The sequence below is a fragment of the Pseudophryne corroboree genome, chromosome 9 (assembly GCF_028390025.1).
Source record: "Pseudophryne corroboree isolate aPseCor3 chromosome 9, aPseCor3.hap2, whole genome shotgun sequence".
In the NCBI taxonomy this organism is placed as follows: Eukaryota; Metazoa; Chordata; class Amphibia; order Anura; family Myobatrachidae; genus Pseudophryne; species Pseudophryne corroboree.
In genome coordinates, this window is record NC_086452.1 from 428,020,889 (window position 1) to 428,039,788 (window position 18,900).

Consider the following 18,900-nt stretch of genomic DNA (forward strand, 5'->3'; position numbering starts at 1 on the left):
GTCTATCCCTTATAGCTGCTTATATCTGTTATTTTGCCAAATAAGTGCCCCCCTCTCTTTTTTACCCTGTTTCTGTAGTTGCAGGATGCAGGGGAGATTCTGGGAGCCTTCCTACCAGCGGAGCTGTGTGGGAAAAATGGCGCTGTGTGCTGAGGAGATAGGCCCCGCCCCCTTCACGGCGGGCTCTTCTCCCGCTTTTTTCTGGAAAACTGGCAGGGGTTAAATACATCCATATAGCCCAGGAGCTATATGTGATGTATTTTTCGCCAACTAAGGTAAATTCATTGCTTCCCAGGACGCCCCCCCCCCAGCGTCCTGCACCCTCAGTGACCGGAGTGTGAAGTGTGCTGAGAGCAATGGCGCACAGCTGCAGTGCTGTGCGCTACCTTATGAAGACAGGAAAGTCTTCTGCCGCCGATTTATGGACCTCTTCTTGCTTCAGCATCTGTAAGGGGGCCGGCGGCGCGGCTCCGGGACCCATCCATGGCTGGGCCTGTGATCGTCCCTCTGGAGCTAATGTCCAGTAGCCTAAGAAACCCAATCCACTCTGCACGCAGGCGAGTTAGTTTCTCTCCCCTAAGTCCCTCGATGCAGTGAGCCTGTTGCCAGCAGGTCTCACTGAAAATAAAAAACCTATTTAAACTTTTACTCTAAGCAGCTCAGGAGAGCCACCTAGATTGCACCCTTCTCGTTCGGGCACAAAATCTAACTGAGGCTTGGAGGAGGGTCATAGGGGGAGGAGCCAGTGCACACCAGCTAGTCCTAAAGCTTTTACTTTGTGCCCAGTCTCCTGCGGAGCCGCTATTCCCCATGGTCCTTTCGGAGTCCCCAGCATCCACTAGGACGTTAGAGAAATTATCAATGGAAATCAAATTTATTAACCCATGGAGGTCTGGATTTGGAGTCACCCTCAAAATTAAAGTGGAAAAACACACAACTTTGATGTAATGTCCTTAAAACAAGTCAAAATGAGGCTCAGTAGTGTGTGTGGCCTCCACGTGCCTGTATGACCTCCCTACAACCCACACAAGTGGCTCAGGTAGTGCAGCTCATCCAGGATGGCACATCAATGCGAGCTGTGGCAAGAAGGTTTGCTGTGTCTGTCAGCGTAGTGTCCAGATCATGGAGGCTCTACCAGGAGACAGGCCAGTACATCAGGAGACGTGGAGGAGGCCGTAGGAGGGCAACAACCCAGCAGCAGGACCGCTACCTCCGCCTTTGTGCAAGGAGGATCAGGAGGAGCACTGCCAGAGCCCTGCAAAATGACCTCCAGCAAGCCACAAATGTGCATGTGTCGACACAAAACGATCAGAAACAGACTCCTCTGGCGTTTATTTAAATTCCAATGTTTTTTTCTAAGATCTTTTTAAACATTTCTAACCATGTGTAGATCCTGGACTGTAGTTTATTAATGATCAAATGTATATTAGTGGGAGGATCAGAGTCCAGTTCGTCATACATTTAACCCACTGACTCTATGGCTGTCATGGTATTAGAGTTAGTGTACACTGTTTAGTGTAGTCAGTTAACTACGAGATAAGTTAATACAACCAGATTAACAGTGCAGGTTAGATGAAGTTAGGGTTGCTATGTGCCGGACCTGTTGCTATTAAGTATAGTTATTTTCAGTTTTAAACTTTATATATGTATTTAAGTCCACTTCTGCTGCTTTTAATGGTTGTTGTCACTATAATGTTGTTTTGCACTTATTTTTATTGTGGGGCTTTTTCCTCACATCGTATTTGTGTTTTTATGTGTTTGTTGATGGTTACATGTAATGCGTGCTGCTCGTTTCCCTTAGACCTCCCGGCGCAGACTCACGTGGTTTCACTGTTTCCGGTGACGTCAGGGTCCTGAACCCGGAAGCAGATGATGGCGTCCGTGGACTGCGGCCGGCGGCGGGCGGGGTACGGGCGGCATGTAAGTATAAATGTTTGTTTTTGTTAGATGCACATGTTATCCTGATGGCGGGGTGAGACCCCCCGAAACGTCGTTCTTGACAAAAGATATTTTTTGCACTTTAAAAACGCTGGGAGTGCCGCCTCTTTTTTCTATATACATTGGGGATTGATTTTCTCATGGAGGGCACCCCAGTAAGGTATTTGTGGGTGACGCTGTCCCTTTGAGTGCCGGGTTGTATCGCTATATATATATATATATATATATATATATATATATATATATATATATATATACACACACACACACACACACACTAATTCTCTAGAAAACTTAATTGTAATGTAAAAAATATTTTTTATTAAATTAATGGCTAAAAAAAATAGTAAGTAAAGAAAAAAATTTAAGCAGTTCAGTAAATTAATATAGCACTTATCTTTTATAAGTCATTTCATGGGGTTCATGGTTAACGATATAAAAATGACTTAAACATTTATTATTATCCTCCACAGAAAAAAAATAAAATATACAAAATTTGCACCCAAATGACATATGTAACTAAAATAAAGCTCAATACTATCATAGACAATAAAGTCAATTAGCAGTTTATTTTGAAAGCCGCATAGAACCACAGCTTTTAAAAACAGCCATACGCTTCCAGGATTTAAATTAGCTTTATAAATCAGATTAAAAATAAATCACTTTATAAAATTTATAAAAATTAAGTCAGAAAACGTCAAACTGTATGGACAGAAGAAAAATTCAGACTAGATTTGCACATTGCGTTTTTTGTCCAAATGTATATGATACACATATATACAGGAAATATATATATATATATATATATATATATATATATATATATATATATATATATATATATATATATTACACACTGGATAAGCCTTGACAGACAAAGGTATGTTTCACTGCATAGGAATGCAAATAACAGAGATTCCTATATATAAAAGAAAACAAAACCCAGCTATAAAATAGCAACAAGAGTTCTGTAAACGCAGAAGGGATCGTGGGCACATGAAAAATAGTGTAGGCTGCATCCGAGGCCAAATCTGCTTTCCCAGCAAGTGTGTATATTGTACAGCCATTCTTTACGGCGGTCAATAATCTTATTTTTAGTTATGCCTTGCACTGTGCTAGAGTACACTTACGTGAGAGCTAAACAGACATAAATCGTACAGCTGTTCATTACATAAGAGCAAGCAATGATTAGACTCCGTTGTACATATTTTGAAAGATTGAGTGTTCTCAGGAAAAAGACAGTAATATTCTGCAAATACAATTACAAGTTTAATTCATATTAGAAACAATAAATGGGTCTGTAAATCATTGAAAGACATTTTTGTTGCCTTATGGCCTAAATACAGCACCTGTGAATCCCATTTCTCGGTAGAACTCTTTCACTGCTGTTCATTAGCAACTGAATTTTCAAACACATCTTGAAACGGTCACACTGGACCTTTGCTGTACAGCCCTCGCGCCCACCCAACCAACATAATATCTACCCACAAATTTACATTTTCTCCCACTGAAGTACATGGTTTTGCCAACTTGTGTAATTGTTGAGGTTGTTAATCACTTTCTGCAAACATATGCCAAGAGTACTTTTCTTGTGTGTGGTTTCCATTCGCCTGTACACTAGTTATGTGTTATGGAGGGTTGAAAGAATTGGGCCACTTGTCACCATAGTGATCAGATTACAACTGCTGTACTGCAGCTTCATTTTAATAAGACCTGTATGGATCAGGGAACGGGGAAAAGGCATGATCTTCATGGACCAGCAATGAGACTATACTAGTAGGGAAGCCAATATCAACTGAGATGTCAAAGCTGATGATCAATGGATAACAGTGCATAGAATGAATCAGGTGGGGCTATGTCGACATCCTAGTCCAGAGGTTCCCAAACGCAGTCCTCAAGGCACCCCAACAGTCCAGGTTTTAGGGATATCCCTGGCTCAGCACAGATGGTTAAATAAAATTGACTAAGGTGCTAATTAAGTCACCTGTGGCCAAGCATGGATACTTTTAAAACCAGGACGGTTGGGGTGCCTTGAGGACCGCATTTGGGAACCCCTGTCCTAGTCATTCACATACTGGTGGCAGGTTCACTGCTAGGAACCAGCGACACAGGTGGGCATGCTTGCATAGATGTTGGTTTGGTCAGGTTTCAGAATGATTTAGGTAGATGTAAAGTTCATTTAAAAAAATGAATAAATAAATAAAGTTTAGGAAAGAACTTTTTTTTTTCTTTTGCTCCAAAAATGGAACATACTGAGCACGATTTGTTGACTGAGAGGCTTGGGTCTCTTAGCTGCAATGTATCTTGAAAGCACCAAAGAAGCTAAAACTATAGTAAAATAACTTTTCAGCAGCAACCACTGTGTGTAAACACTCTGCAGTGACTAGAAGGAGTTTTTTCCCCTTTCTCAGGATATGCTCAGCGTCAGGCGATGTGGACAGGCAGACAGATTTATCTAAAGGGCATATCGTACATGTGCTGCATCCCTGCCAGTCATATGTTCACATATACATTGCTTAAAAAAATATAAAAACCCATGTATCGACCATTTAACAGTCAACCTTTTCACCCTGTCCACCATCTGGTGTCGACCTGCAGACTATCTATGTACTGTCTATCCTTCAATCCACACCGAATCTTTGCAGACCTATCTTTGCTGTACTTGTTCTTTTTGAAAATGAGCAGCCAAGTGACCCTCGCACTAAAATGAATACAGCAGGGTGGGGTAATCTTCAGGTCTGCAAAACTAGAAGGAGTTTTTTCCCCTTTCTCAGGATATGCTCAGCGTCAGGCGGCTGGCGATGTGGACAGGCAGACAGATTTATCTGAAGGGCATATCGTACATGTGCTGCATCCCTGCCAGTCATATGTTCACATATACATTGCTTATCTTGTGGTACTCAAATGGTAGTTAGACAGGGCATTCGTTCAGGATCCCAGAAGTCTGAATACTGATGCCGGAATACTGATACTGCTCGGAATGCCGACACAGTCATCCCGACATGGATTGTAAATGCTGGCGCCAGAATCCGGATCAACTTCTTCTGCCGGGAGTGTTCAGTGATAAGCGCAGAGAAGGTGTTTAGGTTTAGGCTGCAGGAACGGATGGTTATGGTTAGGGGGTGAACATACTTACCCGACCCCTGTTGGGATTCTCTGCATCGGCATGACGGTGTCGGTTGTATGACTGCCGATATCTCGTATGTATTCCATAGACAGTACATAGATAGTTAATAGGTCAACACCAGATGGTGAGCAGGGTCAAATAAGGTCAAAGTAACATGCAAATGGTAGACACAAAAAAGGTCCACACATGGTTTTACATGATTTTTTGGGGTTAGCCACCATTGGGGAGGGATAGTGTTAGGCACCACCCAATGAGAGTTCAGGTTAGGCACTATGGGAGGGTAAAAAAATTTAAAAACCCATGTATCGACCATTTAACCGTCAACCTTTTCACCCTGTCCACCATCTGGTGTCGACCTGCAGACTATCTATGTACTGTCTATCCTTCAATCCACACCGAATCTTTGCTGTACCTGTACTTTTTGAAAATGAGCATCCAAGTGACCCTCGCACTAAAATGAATACAGCAGGGTGGGGTAATCTTCAGGTCTGCAAAACTAGAACTTTAATATGTATTAAAAAAAACCAACAAAATAGACTTCCTGTTACAGCTGGACACAACCTTAGAGTTTTAGGCAGTATTAACTCTGCAAGGCCGGAGCTGAGCGATGTTAGAAGTGTGGTCAGGGGACGTATTTCAGAAAATATCAGCAATTTCACAGTATTCAACAATAGGTGTCATGAACATAAGGACATATACCAGTCTGCTCATGCCAGCTGTGAAAGGGTGTTACATTTACAAAAATTGTTCTAAAACTTAAAATCCAAAATTGGAATTCTGCAGACGAACAATACAGTTTTAAAAAGAACCGTTGTCTGAGTGTAGGTAAGACAAACGCAAAAAAAAGAAAATAAATCTCAAATAAAACATTACTGCCTAATTAATAAGCAACACAGAAGGCAAAAAAAAAAAAAAATTACAAAAATAAATCCTCATTTTGTTCACAGAAAATTGGCAACTACTGTATACCAGAAAACCTCAAAGGGATACAATGCAAAATAAAAATCTGCATGAAAAAAGTTGTGCGTGCAGAAATAAAGGAGGGCAGATCTGAACTACAAGTCCCAGCAAACTTGTATATGTAAACTTAACTGATTCGATTATCCTTGTACTTTGACCGCACAAAATTAAAGGTTAGACCCAAAGATTTAATTAAGACCGAAAGATTTAATTATGTAAACCCCATACATGGGATGCAATGCCTGGCAACCTATTATATATTAGCTGTGATAACTATAGTGCACGCTAAGACCCATGAGGTTCGTTGTCTAATTGGTGCCTATATACTGTAGACCACACCCATTCTGTACTGCGGGCACAATTGTGATGTATTACTTAGAACCAGGGTTCATGCAGTGATGAATGATCTCATGAGAAGGTGGCTGGAGTCATATCGGTCTCTGTAACTGTGGACAGATCAGGAGAATGACACATAATACACAGGGAGGACGGAAAGCTCCTTAGAAACAGAAATCATTACATTCTGATCTTTGGCATTACGATGGGGGCAGGGAAAACCGATTCAAAGATATTAAAACCAGAAAAGTTAGTTACAATAGTGCACATTCCCTTTTGAAAGAAATAACACTACAGTACATGGAATTCCACCACTCTCTCTAGAATAAAGAGTAGATTCTGCAAGTGCGCACTAGGGCTGCGTTACAAAATACATGCAGAATACTGGAATGCTGCAGCTGAATCACCTGGGGCAAAACCAATTGGTGCATTACCTGAAAGTGGGATTGTGCTAAACGCAGCAGAACAAGGATGCCTGCCTGAGTAATCCAGGCACAATTTTCCACAACATACTATGGACAAACAAGGACATTACAAAATTAATCCCTTTGTTTAATGTGGCAACTAGATTGTAACCGTCCTGCTCGGATGTGGAGAACCTGCCCTGTTCTAGCTGTTAAACTGTTTGTTCCAGGCTGGCTGACAAGGCATACTGGGACTTGTAGATCTGCAACCGCTGGAGATTCACCAGCTACTTCACTCTGATGTATAGCAATCAACAAGCAGTGTCATCTTGGCATTTTAGTATTTAAAAACTGTAATCATGACACTTGAGGGCAGATATATTAAGCATTTGGAGTGATAAAGTGGAGACACCTAAAACTACCAGCTCCTGAGAATTGTCAAACACAGCCTGAAACATGGCAGTTAGGAGCAGATTGGCTGGTACTTTACCTCTCTCCACTTTATCACTCTCCCCATAGTACTTTACAGATAAGTAGATGAAGGTTAAATAGGAGGGGGGGGGGGGTATGAGAACCACTATTCATTATCAGCCCTCGAAAGCAATTGAATGACCATTACAGTGGGGTTGGTCTGATTTATAGGATTTGAAGATCTGCTCCTCTTCACTACTCACTTAGTAAGGGCAAAAAAAAAAAAAAAAAGAACAATAGTAGCGCCCAGTTTAAGAACTGATAGAGAAGCCTCAACAGCTCCTGTAGATTGTCTTATATGGCTTCTAAGATCTGATTCTTGCTGATGGCTTCTAGATTCCTAGGTTCCCAGCGGATGTCACACTATGGTGCTGGAGCCACGAAGACCCACTCCCCGTGCAAACTGCTCCAGAAGACCACCGATTGCTCCGGATGAGCTTGGGGACACAGTTCTTAGGCCGATGCTGGTTTGGTAGGCAGAGAGGAAGATTGACCGTACAGCCTCTAGCCGTGCCGCCCGTTCAGTCTGTGCAGTCAGCCTGCAAGGTGGGGAAAACCAGATTAACTTACTCCACAAGGTTTCACTTCATAAGGAGTTGGTTGATCAAGAATCGGAAATAGAACATTCAATCAGTGCTGATTTCCAACAGATAAAAGTGATAACAGATAAAGTACAAATGTAATGGAGCGCAAATACCTCTGCAAGCTGGACCTTTCATTTCACCATCCTCATCCTCAGCTACTGGAATGGTGACGCCCCACTGTGAGTACACCGTTCCCAAGTCACTTTGTGATGGGTAAGATTCCTCCCCCCCCCCCCCCCAGCTCTGCAGCCAACTGAGCAACTGAGCTGCTCTCCCAACTTGTATTAGTTTTCACATGCACCCTGCACACCAGCAGAATTTACAGTCACTCCCTTTTACATTAGAACACATCATAAAAATACAGATGTACCAATTACGGTGTGTAACATTAGTTCCAAAAATAATAGCATTAACACCTACAGATCATAGTGAACATTAATATGCTAAGTCAATAAATGAATAAAGACCCCTGAACGGAGCGCCAGTAAAATATTCGTGATGGCAAAACTTACCGTTGATAACGTTATTTCTCCTAAGTCCACAGGATAACACTGGGATATGATGACGCGACAGCGGATTTGCACTAATCGGCCAAAGCTTTTGGCCTCCCAGCATGCAACGGGCCCGTCCTTATATCCCTGCTTCCTGGCTCAGGCAAATCAGTTGTTTTTCCAAAGCTCAAGGCAGGAGCATCATAGAGAGCCCTAATCAGGCAAGAAGAACACGCATGCACACCCTTCCGTACAAGAAGGAAGAGGTTAGTGTCCCTGTGGACTTAGGAGAAATAACGTTATCAATGGTAAGTTTTACCATAACAAATATTTCTCCGGCAGGGTCCACAGGTTATCCACAGGATAACATTGGGATGTCCAAAAGCGATTTAGTGGTGGGGACGCTCCTGATTGGACAGGAGAATCCTTCGCCCGAACTCAGCGTCCTGAGAGGCAAAGATATCAAAGGCATCATGTCTAATGAATGTGTTAATGGAAAACCATGTGGCTGCCTTACATATCTGTTCTGCAGAAGCACCACAATGTGCTGCCCATGACGGACCTACCTTACGAGTCGAGTGAGCAGACACATTAGCTGGAACAGGGAGATGCACTTGAGAATATGCTTCTGAAATGGTCATCCGAAGTCACCTCGCCAGTGTCTGCTTGTCAGCAGGCCATCCTCTCTTGTGAAACCTGTAGAGAACAAAGAGTGTCTGTCTTTCTGATGGCACTGGTACAATCCATGTAGATCCTAAAGGCACGGACTACGTCCAACGAAGCATCTCCCGCGGAAAGGACCGGCCCCTGGAGGGCCGGATCTACAATTTCTTCGTTAAGGTGGAATTTAGACAGCACCTTAGGAAGAAACCCAGATTTGGTTCTGAGAACCGCTCTATATGGATAAAAAAAATCAAAAAAAAAATCAAAAAAGGAGGGCGACATAATGCCCCTTAATCTGAAACTCTTCTAGCTGAAGCAATAGCCAGTAGAAAGAGAACTTTAGCTGTCAACCATTTAAGATCCACTCGTTTAAGTGGTTCAAATGGGGCAACTTAAAGGGCTTTTAAGACTAAACTTAAATCCCAAGGCACTGTAGGAGGAACAAAAGGAGGTTAAATGCGCAGCATTCCCTGGAAAAAGGTGTGCACATCCTGTAGGTTAGCAATTTTCTTTTGGAATTATACAGTTAATGCTGACACTTGCACTCTCAAGGAAGCCACCTGCAGACCTTTGTCCATTCCTGCCTGAAGAAATACCAGGACTCTGGAAACTCTGAACGCCCTAGGGTCAAATTTCCGGTCACTGCACCATTGAATAAAGGCTTGCCATATTCTGTGATAAATGCGAGCTGAGGAAGGTTTCCTTGCTCTGAGCATAGTTTGAATTACCTGTTGTGAGAATCCTCTTGCTTTCAGGATGGAAGTCTCAAGAGCTACGCATTCAAAGACAGTCGATCCAGGTGCTTGTGATAGCAAGGACCCTGAGACAGTATATCTGGACGTTGAGGAAGTAGGCATGGAGCATCCATCGACATCCTCTGCAGATCTGTGTACCAATGTCTTCTGGGCCAAGCCGGAGCTATTAGTATCACGGCGCCCTTTCCTTGTTTTACCTTTTGAAATTACCCTGGGTAACAGGGCCTTTGGTGGAAACACATAGGCCAGACGAAAGTCCCACCTTACTGACAGGGCATCCACAAAGATCGCTCTGGGATACTTTGTTCTTGACCCGTATGCGGGAACTTTGTTGTTCTGGCGTGAGGCCATGAGATCTACCTCCGGTAACCCCCATTTGTCTACCAGATTTTGGAAGACCTCTGGATGTAAAGCCCATTCGTTTGCATGAATGGCGTTTCAACTGAGAAAATCTGTTTCCCAGTTTAGGACTCCCGGAATCAACACTGCGGACAAGGCTGGGAGATGAAGTTCTGCCAACCTTAATGTGCGACTTACCTCCTTCATTGTATTCTGGCTGCGAGTTCCTCCCTGATGGTTGAGGTACGCTACTGCCATTGCATTGTCCGAGCAGATTTGGACTGGTTTCCCCTGAAGGATGTCCTCTGCCTGAATAAGTCCCATATATATGGCCCGAAGTTCAATATATTTATGGCAGGCAACTTTCTTCCTTGGTGCACTGCCCCCCTGGAAGCAACTCCTTCCTGACACTGTTCCCCAGCCCTGAAGAGTGGCATCTGTTGTCAGAATTTCCAAATCTGATATCCAAAAGGGTCTCCCTTTGTCCAGATGGGATGTCTGTAGCCACCAGGCTAATGACCTCCAAACTCCCAGAGGAAGCACCATAGTCTGCGTTTTTATTGTCTGATGACAACTATTCCATTTGGAATGGATCAGACGTTGCAGAGGCCTCAAATGGAACTGAGCATACCCACCATGTCGAATGTCGACACCATCAACCCCATCACACGCATTGCGGCATGAATGGATGTCCTTTGACCGTGTAGCAGCTCCTGAATCCTTGACTGAATTTTGGATAGTTTGTTCAGAGGTAGAAATAATCTCTGAAGACCTGAATCCAGCACAGCCCCCATACGAGTCATCCGTTGTAACGGAACCAGGAATGACTTTGCCCAATTTATGAGCCAACCGTGTCTCTGTAGACAAGCTATTGTCTGTTGCAGATGACACTGAAGCAATTCCTTGAGACTGTGCCTGGATTAATAACTTGTTGAGGTATGGAAAAATCCTTATCCCCTGCTGACGGATTTAAGATGTCATCACCACCATAATTTTGGTGAATACTCTGGGAGCTGTGGCCAGTCCAAAAGGTAGGGCCTGAAACTGAAAACGATGCTGGAGGATAGCAAACCTGAGATAGCACTGATGGGACAGTGCTATAGGAACATGTAGGTAAGCATCCTGGATATCCAGGAATACCATAAAATCCTCCGGCTCCACGGCCAAAATAATGGAACGTAAAGTCTCCATATGACACCGAGGCACCCAAATGTAATTGTTCAGCGCTTTGAGATTGAGCATGGGCTAGAACGACCTATTTGGGTTCTGGACTAGAAACAGGTTGGAATAAAAACCTTGTCCTCGTTGTGCAGGAGGAACTGGATTTATCACTCCTGACTGAAGCAACTTCTGAATTGCCTCTTGCAAATCCCTGGCCTTCGTTTCCACTGAAGACAGGCTGGTACAAAAAAACCTTTGAGGGTGTTTCTTGAAAGTAAATGCATAACCGTGAGATACCGCTTCTTGCACCCAGGCATCTGTGGTTGACTGCTGCAAGATCTGTGCAAGCTGAAGAAGTCGGCCTCCCACCCTGGGTTCCCCCAGGTGGAGGCCCGCACCATAAGCCTGATGGCTTATCTTCTGATTTGGAAGCTGGTCCACTGGTAGCCCATACTTTTTAGTCTTACTAGACTTGTTGGATTGGGACTGTTTGCCATCACCCTTGCCTTTCACTTTTCCTGGATTCCAAAAGGGTCGAAAAGCTGGAAATCTAGGTTTGAATTTGTGTGTGGAAGGAAACTTCACTTTCTCTGAGTCTGCTTCTGACTCCAAAATACTGTTTAATTCTTTACCAAAAAGAATATCTCCAGTAAAAGGCAAGGTCAGCTTTCCATGTACGTAGCCAAACCTCTCTGCGAGCAGCTACTGCTGAGGTTGATGCCTGAGAGGCAATTGTACCTATATCTAAGGCTGCTTCTTCTATAAACGTCGCCGCCTGTTTGATATGTGCAATATGAGATTTTTGCTCTTTAGATGCCATTGAAAGATCCTCCTCTAATGCATCAGCCCAGGCTGCCACTGCCTTTGTCATCCAGGCTGAAGCCATGGCTGGTCTTATGATGGCCCCAGACAAGGAAAAAATGGTTTTAAGAAAACCTTCAATTCTCCTATCCGTGACATCATTTAACGAAGTTGACGGCAGAGGTAATGTAGATTTTCGCACCAGTCGAATGACATGCGTATCTACTTTGGGAGCCACCTCCCTATTTAAACAGTCCCCAGCAGGAAGAGGATAACTGGAATTCCATTTCCTTGGAATTCTAAACTTCTTACTGGGTGTAACCCAAGCCTCTTGCATAATTTCCGTCAGCTATTCTGACCCCGGAAACTGAGTCCTAGCTGTTTAGGACGTTTAAACACAGTTGCCTTAGATTTTAACACAGGCTCTGCCACCTCCTCTAAGGAAAGAATGGCTTTCATTGCACTAATCAGCTCAGGTATGTCTACCGAGCTGAGTCCTTCCTCCTTGTCTTCGTATGCAGACCCGGAGTGTGATGAGTCCTCATCCTCCGATGAGTCCTCATCTGAAACATGTGTAGACTGTGAAGATGTTGTTTCACATCTACCGTGTTTCCCCGATAATAAGACCTACCCCGATAATAAGACCTACCCTTACTTCTGCAGAACGGTCCAAAATAAGCCCTACCCCGAAAATAAGACCTAGCTAAATCCCCATTTTGTCCGGTCACTGCGCTACACTACAATGCCCACAGCTCACCCCCCACCCGCATGAATCCAACCACATCACAGCTGCAGCGTCTTACTCTCTCACAGTGAGCGCGCACCCTCCCCTCGTTTTCTGTGAATGACGCTGGCGTGCGTGCCAGTGCCAATTACAGCTGCGCCGTGGAGGAGAGTACAGGAAAGTGAAGGGAAAAAAATGGTAAGTAAAGTACCGTATTGTAAAGCAGGACTGAGGGGCATGTATAGTAAAAAACGAGCGCTGATTTCATTAAGTGGCACCTTTAAAAAAGGATGGTTAATTAAACAAATGTTTACAGCCCTTCCTGGAGCTCTATTGCGGTATGGTACACAGACTTGTCCAGAAGTTTTAACTATACAAATCACTTTTACAACTTGAGTTGCTATACACTATTAGCGCTGTCAATGTAAATTAAAATAAGACCTACCCCGAAAATAAGCCCTATGGTGTTTTTTTGACCGAAAAAAAAAAATAAGACAGTGTCTTATTATCGGGGAAACACGGTATGTGATTTACTTACCACCGGCCTTTCAGCCTGTTTTTGTTGAGAGGCTGCCGCTTTCCCTGCTGAAAGTAATAAACCCCAGGTGGAAGGTTGCATGTAAGGGTTAAAAGGGTAACCTATCCCAGGTATCAAAGCTGGCATTATCCGCTCAGCTATACTGGATAATGTCTGTGCAAAAGTAGGCCATGGGGGTTCAACGTGAACCTGTGCCTGCCTTGGATTATTTAAAAAGCTTTGGTGAAAGCTAAAACAATTTGCACATAATCCATTTTGAATCAGATCCTGAGAGGTTAACCCAGCTTTGCAAGATAAACATGAAATGTGTTGGTGCACCTGTGGAAAGTGTACTTTCCTCAACCTTGCCACTCTTAGACATGATAAATAAATCACACACTTGTACAGTGTTACTACACAAGTTGTGACTGTAATCACTTTAAAATTTGTTACGTGACATACAATCCGACCCTACCCTGCTTTGCACTAGCATTGAGGATCGGAATACACAGAAAAACTGACAGAATTATAGTAAAGTCAGCAATCACACTAGCAATCAGTCACAGGTTATACATTAGTATAATAAGTAATATGAGCAAATAATAAACTACAAATACATTTCAAGTATGTAGGAGAAACATTACTGCATTACCTTATATAGGAGTTTTAACCGCATTCAGTCGCACTGCGAAAGAAAACAGCAGCAATAGTTTACAGACTCCTCCGCTTCCAGGAACTATCAACATGTTAGCGAACGCTGAGTGGATCCAGACGCTAATAGTGTACACACTCGCCCCATGAACCTCCAGTGAACAGAGACACCCAAGTAAACACTGACGCACCAGTCACACAGCCACCTATGCTGTGACTGGGTCCTTTTAGATACACAGCGTCTCAGATGGAAGCGGGAACTCCGTTCATGGCGGGAAACTCGGAGGAAACAGGTCATGAACCAGGGGGAGGGACAACCAAGGGAGCGTCTGACTCCACATTGCTGACATCAACCCTAGGGATCGCGGACTCATATTACCCCTGGAGCCTATGATCCCTAGGGCCTAGCACTGGTGCACCCTAGGTGGCAGCAGCGTCAGCTATTGTTTGGTAGTCTCCTCCCAAAACAGTGCGTCTGTGTCCGCGTTCCCCCTCTAAGCGGAACTGATGCCTTAGCTTCTCCCTGTGCTCCGGCCACAGCCTGGTAACGTCTGCTGTACTTGCTAGTACATCCTACACAGACGCCCGCTGAAACAACACTGTATACATGAGTTAAGCGTTGTCGCGACCAGGCGGGGAGTTGTTGGAGCGACTCTTTCTAAGGTACGTATAAGACGCTTTTTAGACAAGATCGCTCAAAAAAATAGTAAGACTATAAAAATAAAATAAAATAAAAAAAGCTTATGGCTGATAAAAACCAGCAGCCCATTGACCATGGTCCGGCTTCTGCCGCACCAAGCAAAAAACTGATTTGCCTAAGCCAGGAGGGCAGGGATATATGGACGGGCCCGTTGCATGCTGTGAGGCTGAAAGCTTTGAATGATTGGTGCAAATCCGCTGTCACGTCATCATATCCCAATGTTATCCTGTGGATAACCTGTGGACCCTGCCGGAGAAATACAACATATACTGTACAGAAATAGTGTTACTATTTATACCCAGGTACACTATCTACACCAATTGTCCTAGACAATGCAAAACCAGGAATGAGGGCAGGTCGAGAGTACAGTATTGCATATATTGGGGTCTATTGACTAAGCCTTCGATGGAGATAAAGTACCAGCCAATCCGCTCCAAACTTTTTTTCAAACAACCTGTGGCATGTCAGTTAGGAGCTGATTGGATGGTACTTTATCTCCATCCAAGGCTTAGTAACTAGACCCCATAGTCACATACACATAAAATGTAAAGTTATTTCCACATTTCTATTTAATATAGCTCTGCCAGATGACAGTCATGAGGGGGGCACTAAGTGCAGGGTTATTTTAAAACAAGTTTTTATTGTAGATTAGACGCATATAATTACACAATCAAAAGGGGAACCGGTCAAGATCCCGACACCGGCATTTTGAATAGGCTCCGTTCAAGGGGAGTGAAGTTTAGGCTGTGGGGAGGGGGGGTTAGGGATATGCCCCCCCCCTCGGAGGGTTAGGCTTAGGCTGCGGGTGGGGGGTTAGGTTAAGGCTGCGGGAAGGCATGGTTGGGTTCAGACACCACCATGAAGGGTTAGGATTAGCCTGCAGGTGGTGGTGGGGTGTTAGGTTTAGGCTGCTGGGAGGGAGGGTTAGGGGTTCATGTGGGGAAGGTAAGTTACTTACTTACTTAGTTACCTGTCGAGATTCTGCTCATCAGGGTGCTACAGTTGGTATTCTGACCGCCCCATTCCATACCGAACCCGTTAAAAGTACTGTATGCAGACACCTGATCACACCCATATGTGCTTTCTGAACAACTCATTCCAAAACCATTAATATTAATATGATTCATATTAACCATTAATATTAATAATTAATTCATAATTCGTTAATTCATATTAACCATTAATATGAGTGTGGTCCTCCCTTTAAGGCTATAATAACCTCAACTCTTTATGGGAAGGTTTTCAAATAGATTTTGGAACATGACTCCTGGGACTCACACCCATGCAGCCACAAGAGCATTAGAAATGTTGGGCTTGCAGTCAGCATTCCAAGTCATCAAAAGATGTTGGATGGAGCAGAGGTCAAGTCTGTGCAGCCCAGTTAAGTTCTTCCATATCAAACTCTTGCAAACCATTTTCATAAGGACCTTACTTTGTGCACGGGGGAATTGCTGAAACATAACCTGCTGAAACAGGAAAGGGCCTTCCGCACACTCTTCTGACCATAGAGAAACTATGGCCAAACTACGGCCCAAGTCCTCCCCCCCCAACATCTGGGTCTGAATGTTCCCGGATAGAGCTCAGTCCAGGGTCCAGAGGTGGTGTATTCCACTTCACACAGACAGGCAGACTGTTGTTGAAGAAGAGAACTTCAATGGTGAAGGTTAAGATGATCATGATGCGGACTCTGGGTTGGCAAATAAAAAGGCATACCTGTGGACTCTGTGTGGCATGCTACCGGTTGGAGACTTTACGGTGTGGAATACTGACAATTAGGTGTGACATTGGTTTCCTTGCAGCATCAGTTTGGAACTTGAGACATGATTTTTATACAAATCATCACTTGATAATCCTGTTCCATGAGCTGTGTGTTGTACCACGTCACGGCTTTCTGTTGGTTTCTCCAGGCGGGCTCAACTTCCAAGTAACACTAACTTACAGTAGTTGACTGATGCAGAAATTTGCTGAACTGACATGCTGGAAAGGTGGCGTGCTACATGTTGAAAATTACGGAGATCTTCAGTATGAACCATTCCAATGCTACTGTGCAACTATGGAGATGGCACAGCTGTATACTGGATTTTATGCACCGGTCATCAATAGATGTGGCTGAGAAAGCAAACACTCTAATTAGGGGGAGTGTCTACATACTTTTGGCCATGTAGTATGATTTTAACGAAATCCATATCGCTCTATAGATATGGTGGGGAAACCACCCCCCAAAAAAACACCACCTCCAGGTTAAGTATGTCAATGATCACATTGTAAAAAAAGTTGCGCCATAGGGCAGGGGTTTCAACACAGGTCATGTTTTTGGATTTCTTTAATCATGAACAAGTGAGTTAATCTACTGTATTTTGCCAAGTCATTAATTACCCCACCTGTTTCCAAAGAGAAATCCTGAAAACATGGCCTAAAGACTGGACTTGAGAACCCCTGCTTTAGAGCATTTATGAGCAACAAGCGATGCTCCTTCACCTACAGCTGCCATCCCATTCAGGTTTATTCAATAGCAGGTAGAGATGAAGCACAACTCAATGCTGCGGCTGTTGGCGAAGCGCGGCACTGTGTGATTGGAGCAGCCACTACAGACATGACCGTGCACTGCAGGAGGAGGAAGAGAGAACAATGTGCTATCAGTATCACATGATCTCCCTCTGGGGAAAAAAACAGGCATTCCTGATCCAAGAAAGGGATCCAAAAGTGCATTATTTTTTAATCAAGAAGCCATTGCATGCCCAGATAGTAACTCCATATTTTTACATTTTCTTTAAGAAAAAAAAAACCCAATCACCGTTATTTCAACAGCATTCCAAAATCAGACTAAAGGTAGTACAAGCAAGTCATTTATACTCGTTACTCAAACTGTAGAAAAAAAATATCAATAAAATGTATTTTACAAAGCAGAGTAATTTCTTGGGGCTTTGCATGAATATTGTACCCAGGTGGATTTGCAAGATGTTCAGATCATCTAGCGCCACAGTAGGAACAGCCCGTTTCCAATGCTTGTGGAGCAATTCCCGGTGTGCTGCTGCCCTGTGGACAAACAGGAGAGCGAGCGGTGGCATCTCCGCGGTAACACAATGTCAAGCCCGTGGGGACTCTGCTAAAGCAAGCACACTTTCCTAAACTGCAGGACTGCTGACAGATCACTCCTGTGCCAGGTGTTTATTTTTAGCAGCAGCTGTTCCCAATGTCTCTCCAGTTGTCCAAAATCTCCATGTGTGAGCATCTCCCCCCCCCCCATCAGCCTACAGGAAAGGCACCCGAATATTTCACTCCTGTATTTCTGAGCGATGAAGGATTCTAAGCACACAAACTGTTCAAAAAGGAAACCACTTAGTGCCATTATTTAGTAGTTGCACCAAATCCACTGCCTAGTTATACAAGTGACTGTGGGGGTCACAATCTCATTGCAGGACAGTGGGACATACTGTAGAAGCATAACGTGAAAATAGGATTTTGGTACTTACCAGATAAATCCTTTTCTTTGAATCCACAGGGGGCACTGGAGTACTCTTGGGATATGGACGGGGCGTTAGCAGGGATAGGTACATTTAAATATTTAAATTAGTAACCCTCCACCCCCTCCATACTCCCAAGGTACCTCAGTTTTTTTTTACGGAACCGAAAAGGAGTGATAGAGAGGATGAACAATAGAGAATTACATATATCATTATAACATAACGGACAACAATAAAGTTAACACATAACATAACGGACAACTAGAAAGTTGACATGACAATAGATAACAATCACCTTAACATTTGAGCAAGTCGGTGAGAATGTGATACCATAAGATCTACTGAACTTACCACAAAATAGGTGAAACTGCTCTGGGCGGGCGTCCAGTGCCCCTGTGGATTCAAAGAAAAGGATTCATCTGGTAAGTACCAAAATCCTATTTTCTTTTTCATCCACTAGGGGTCACTGGAGGACTCTTGGGACGTACCAAAGTTTCCCCCTTGGGCGGGAAAGCTGTTTGGCACCTGTAACACTAGATGGCCAAAGCTAGATGCTGATGCCGCAAACGTATCAAACGTGTAAAAGCGCACAAATGTGTGCACTGGCGACACGTAGCTGCACGGCAAAGCTGCGTCGTAGAAATCATGAATCATGAAATCATGAATTCCAGTGGTTCCAAACTTGCAATCACTGACCAAAGGGATTCCATCTTGAATCTGTAGTAAGTGACATACTGATTGAGGCCCTTCAGGTTCAATATCGGTCTGACCCAGCCGTCCGGCTTTGGTACCGCAAAAAGACTGGAATAATAAC

The 18,900-nt window shown here is 43.7% G+C and overlaps 1 protein-coding gene across 4 annotated transcripts in view; it reads right to left on the minus strand.

Annotated features, from left to right (window-relative positions):
- Positions 1-6,892: 6,892 nt before the first annotated feature.
- Positions 6,893-18,900, minus strand: part of MTMR14 (myotubularin related protein 14) — a 175,678-nt gene continuing 163,670 nt past the window's right edge. For all 4 annotated transcript variants that reach the window (XM_063940996.1, XM_063940997.1, XM_063940998.1 and 1 more), the window contains one exon: positions 6,893-7,775. In XM_063940996.1, coding sequence (XP_063797066.1) covers positions 7,595-7,775 — 181 coding nt within the window. In that variant the 3' untranslated portion in view covers positions 6,893-7,594. The remainder of the gene's footprint in view (positions 7,776-18,900) is intronic.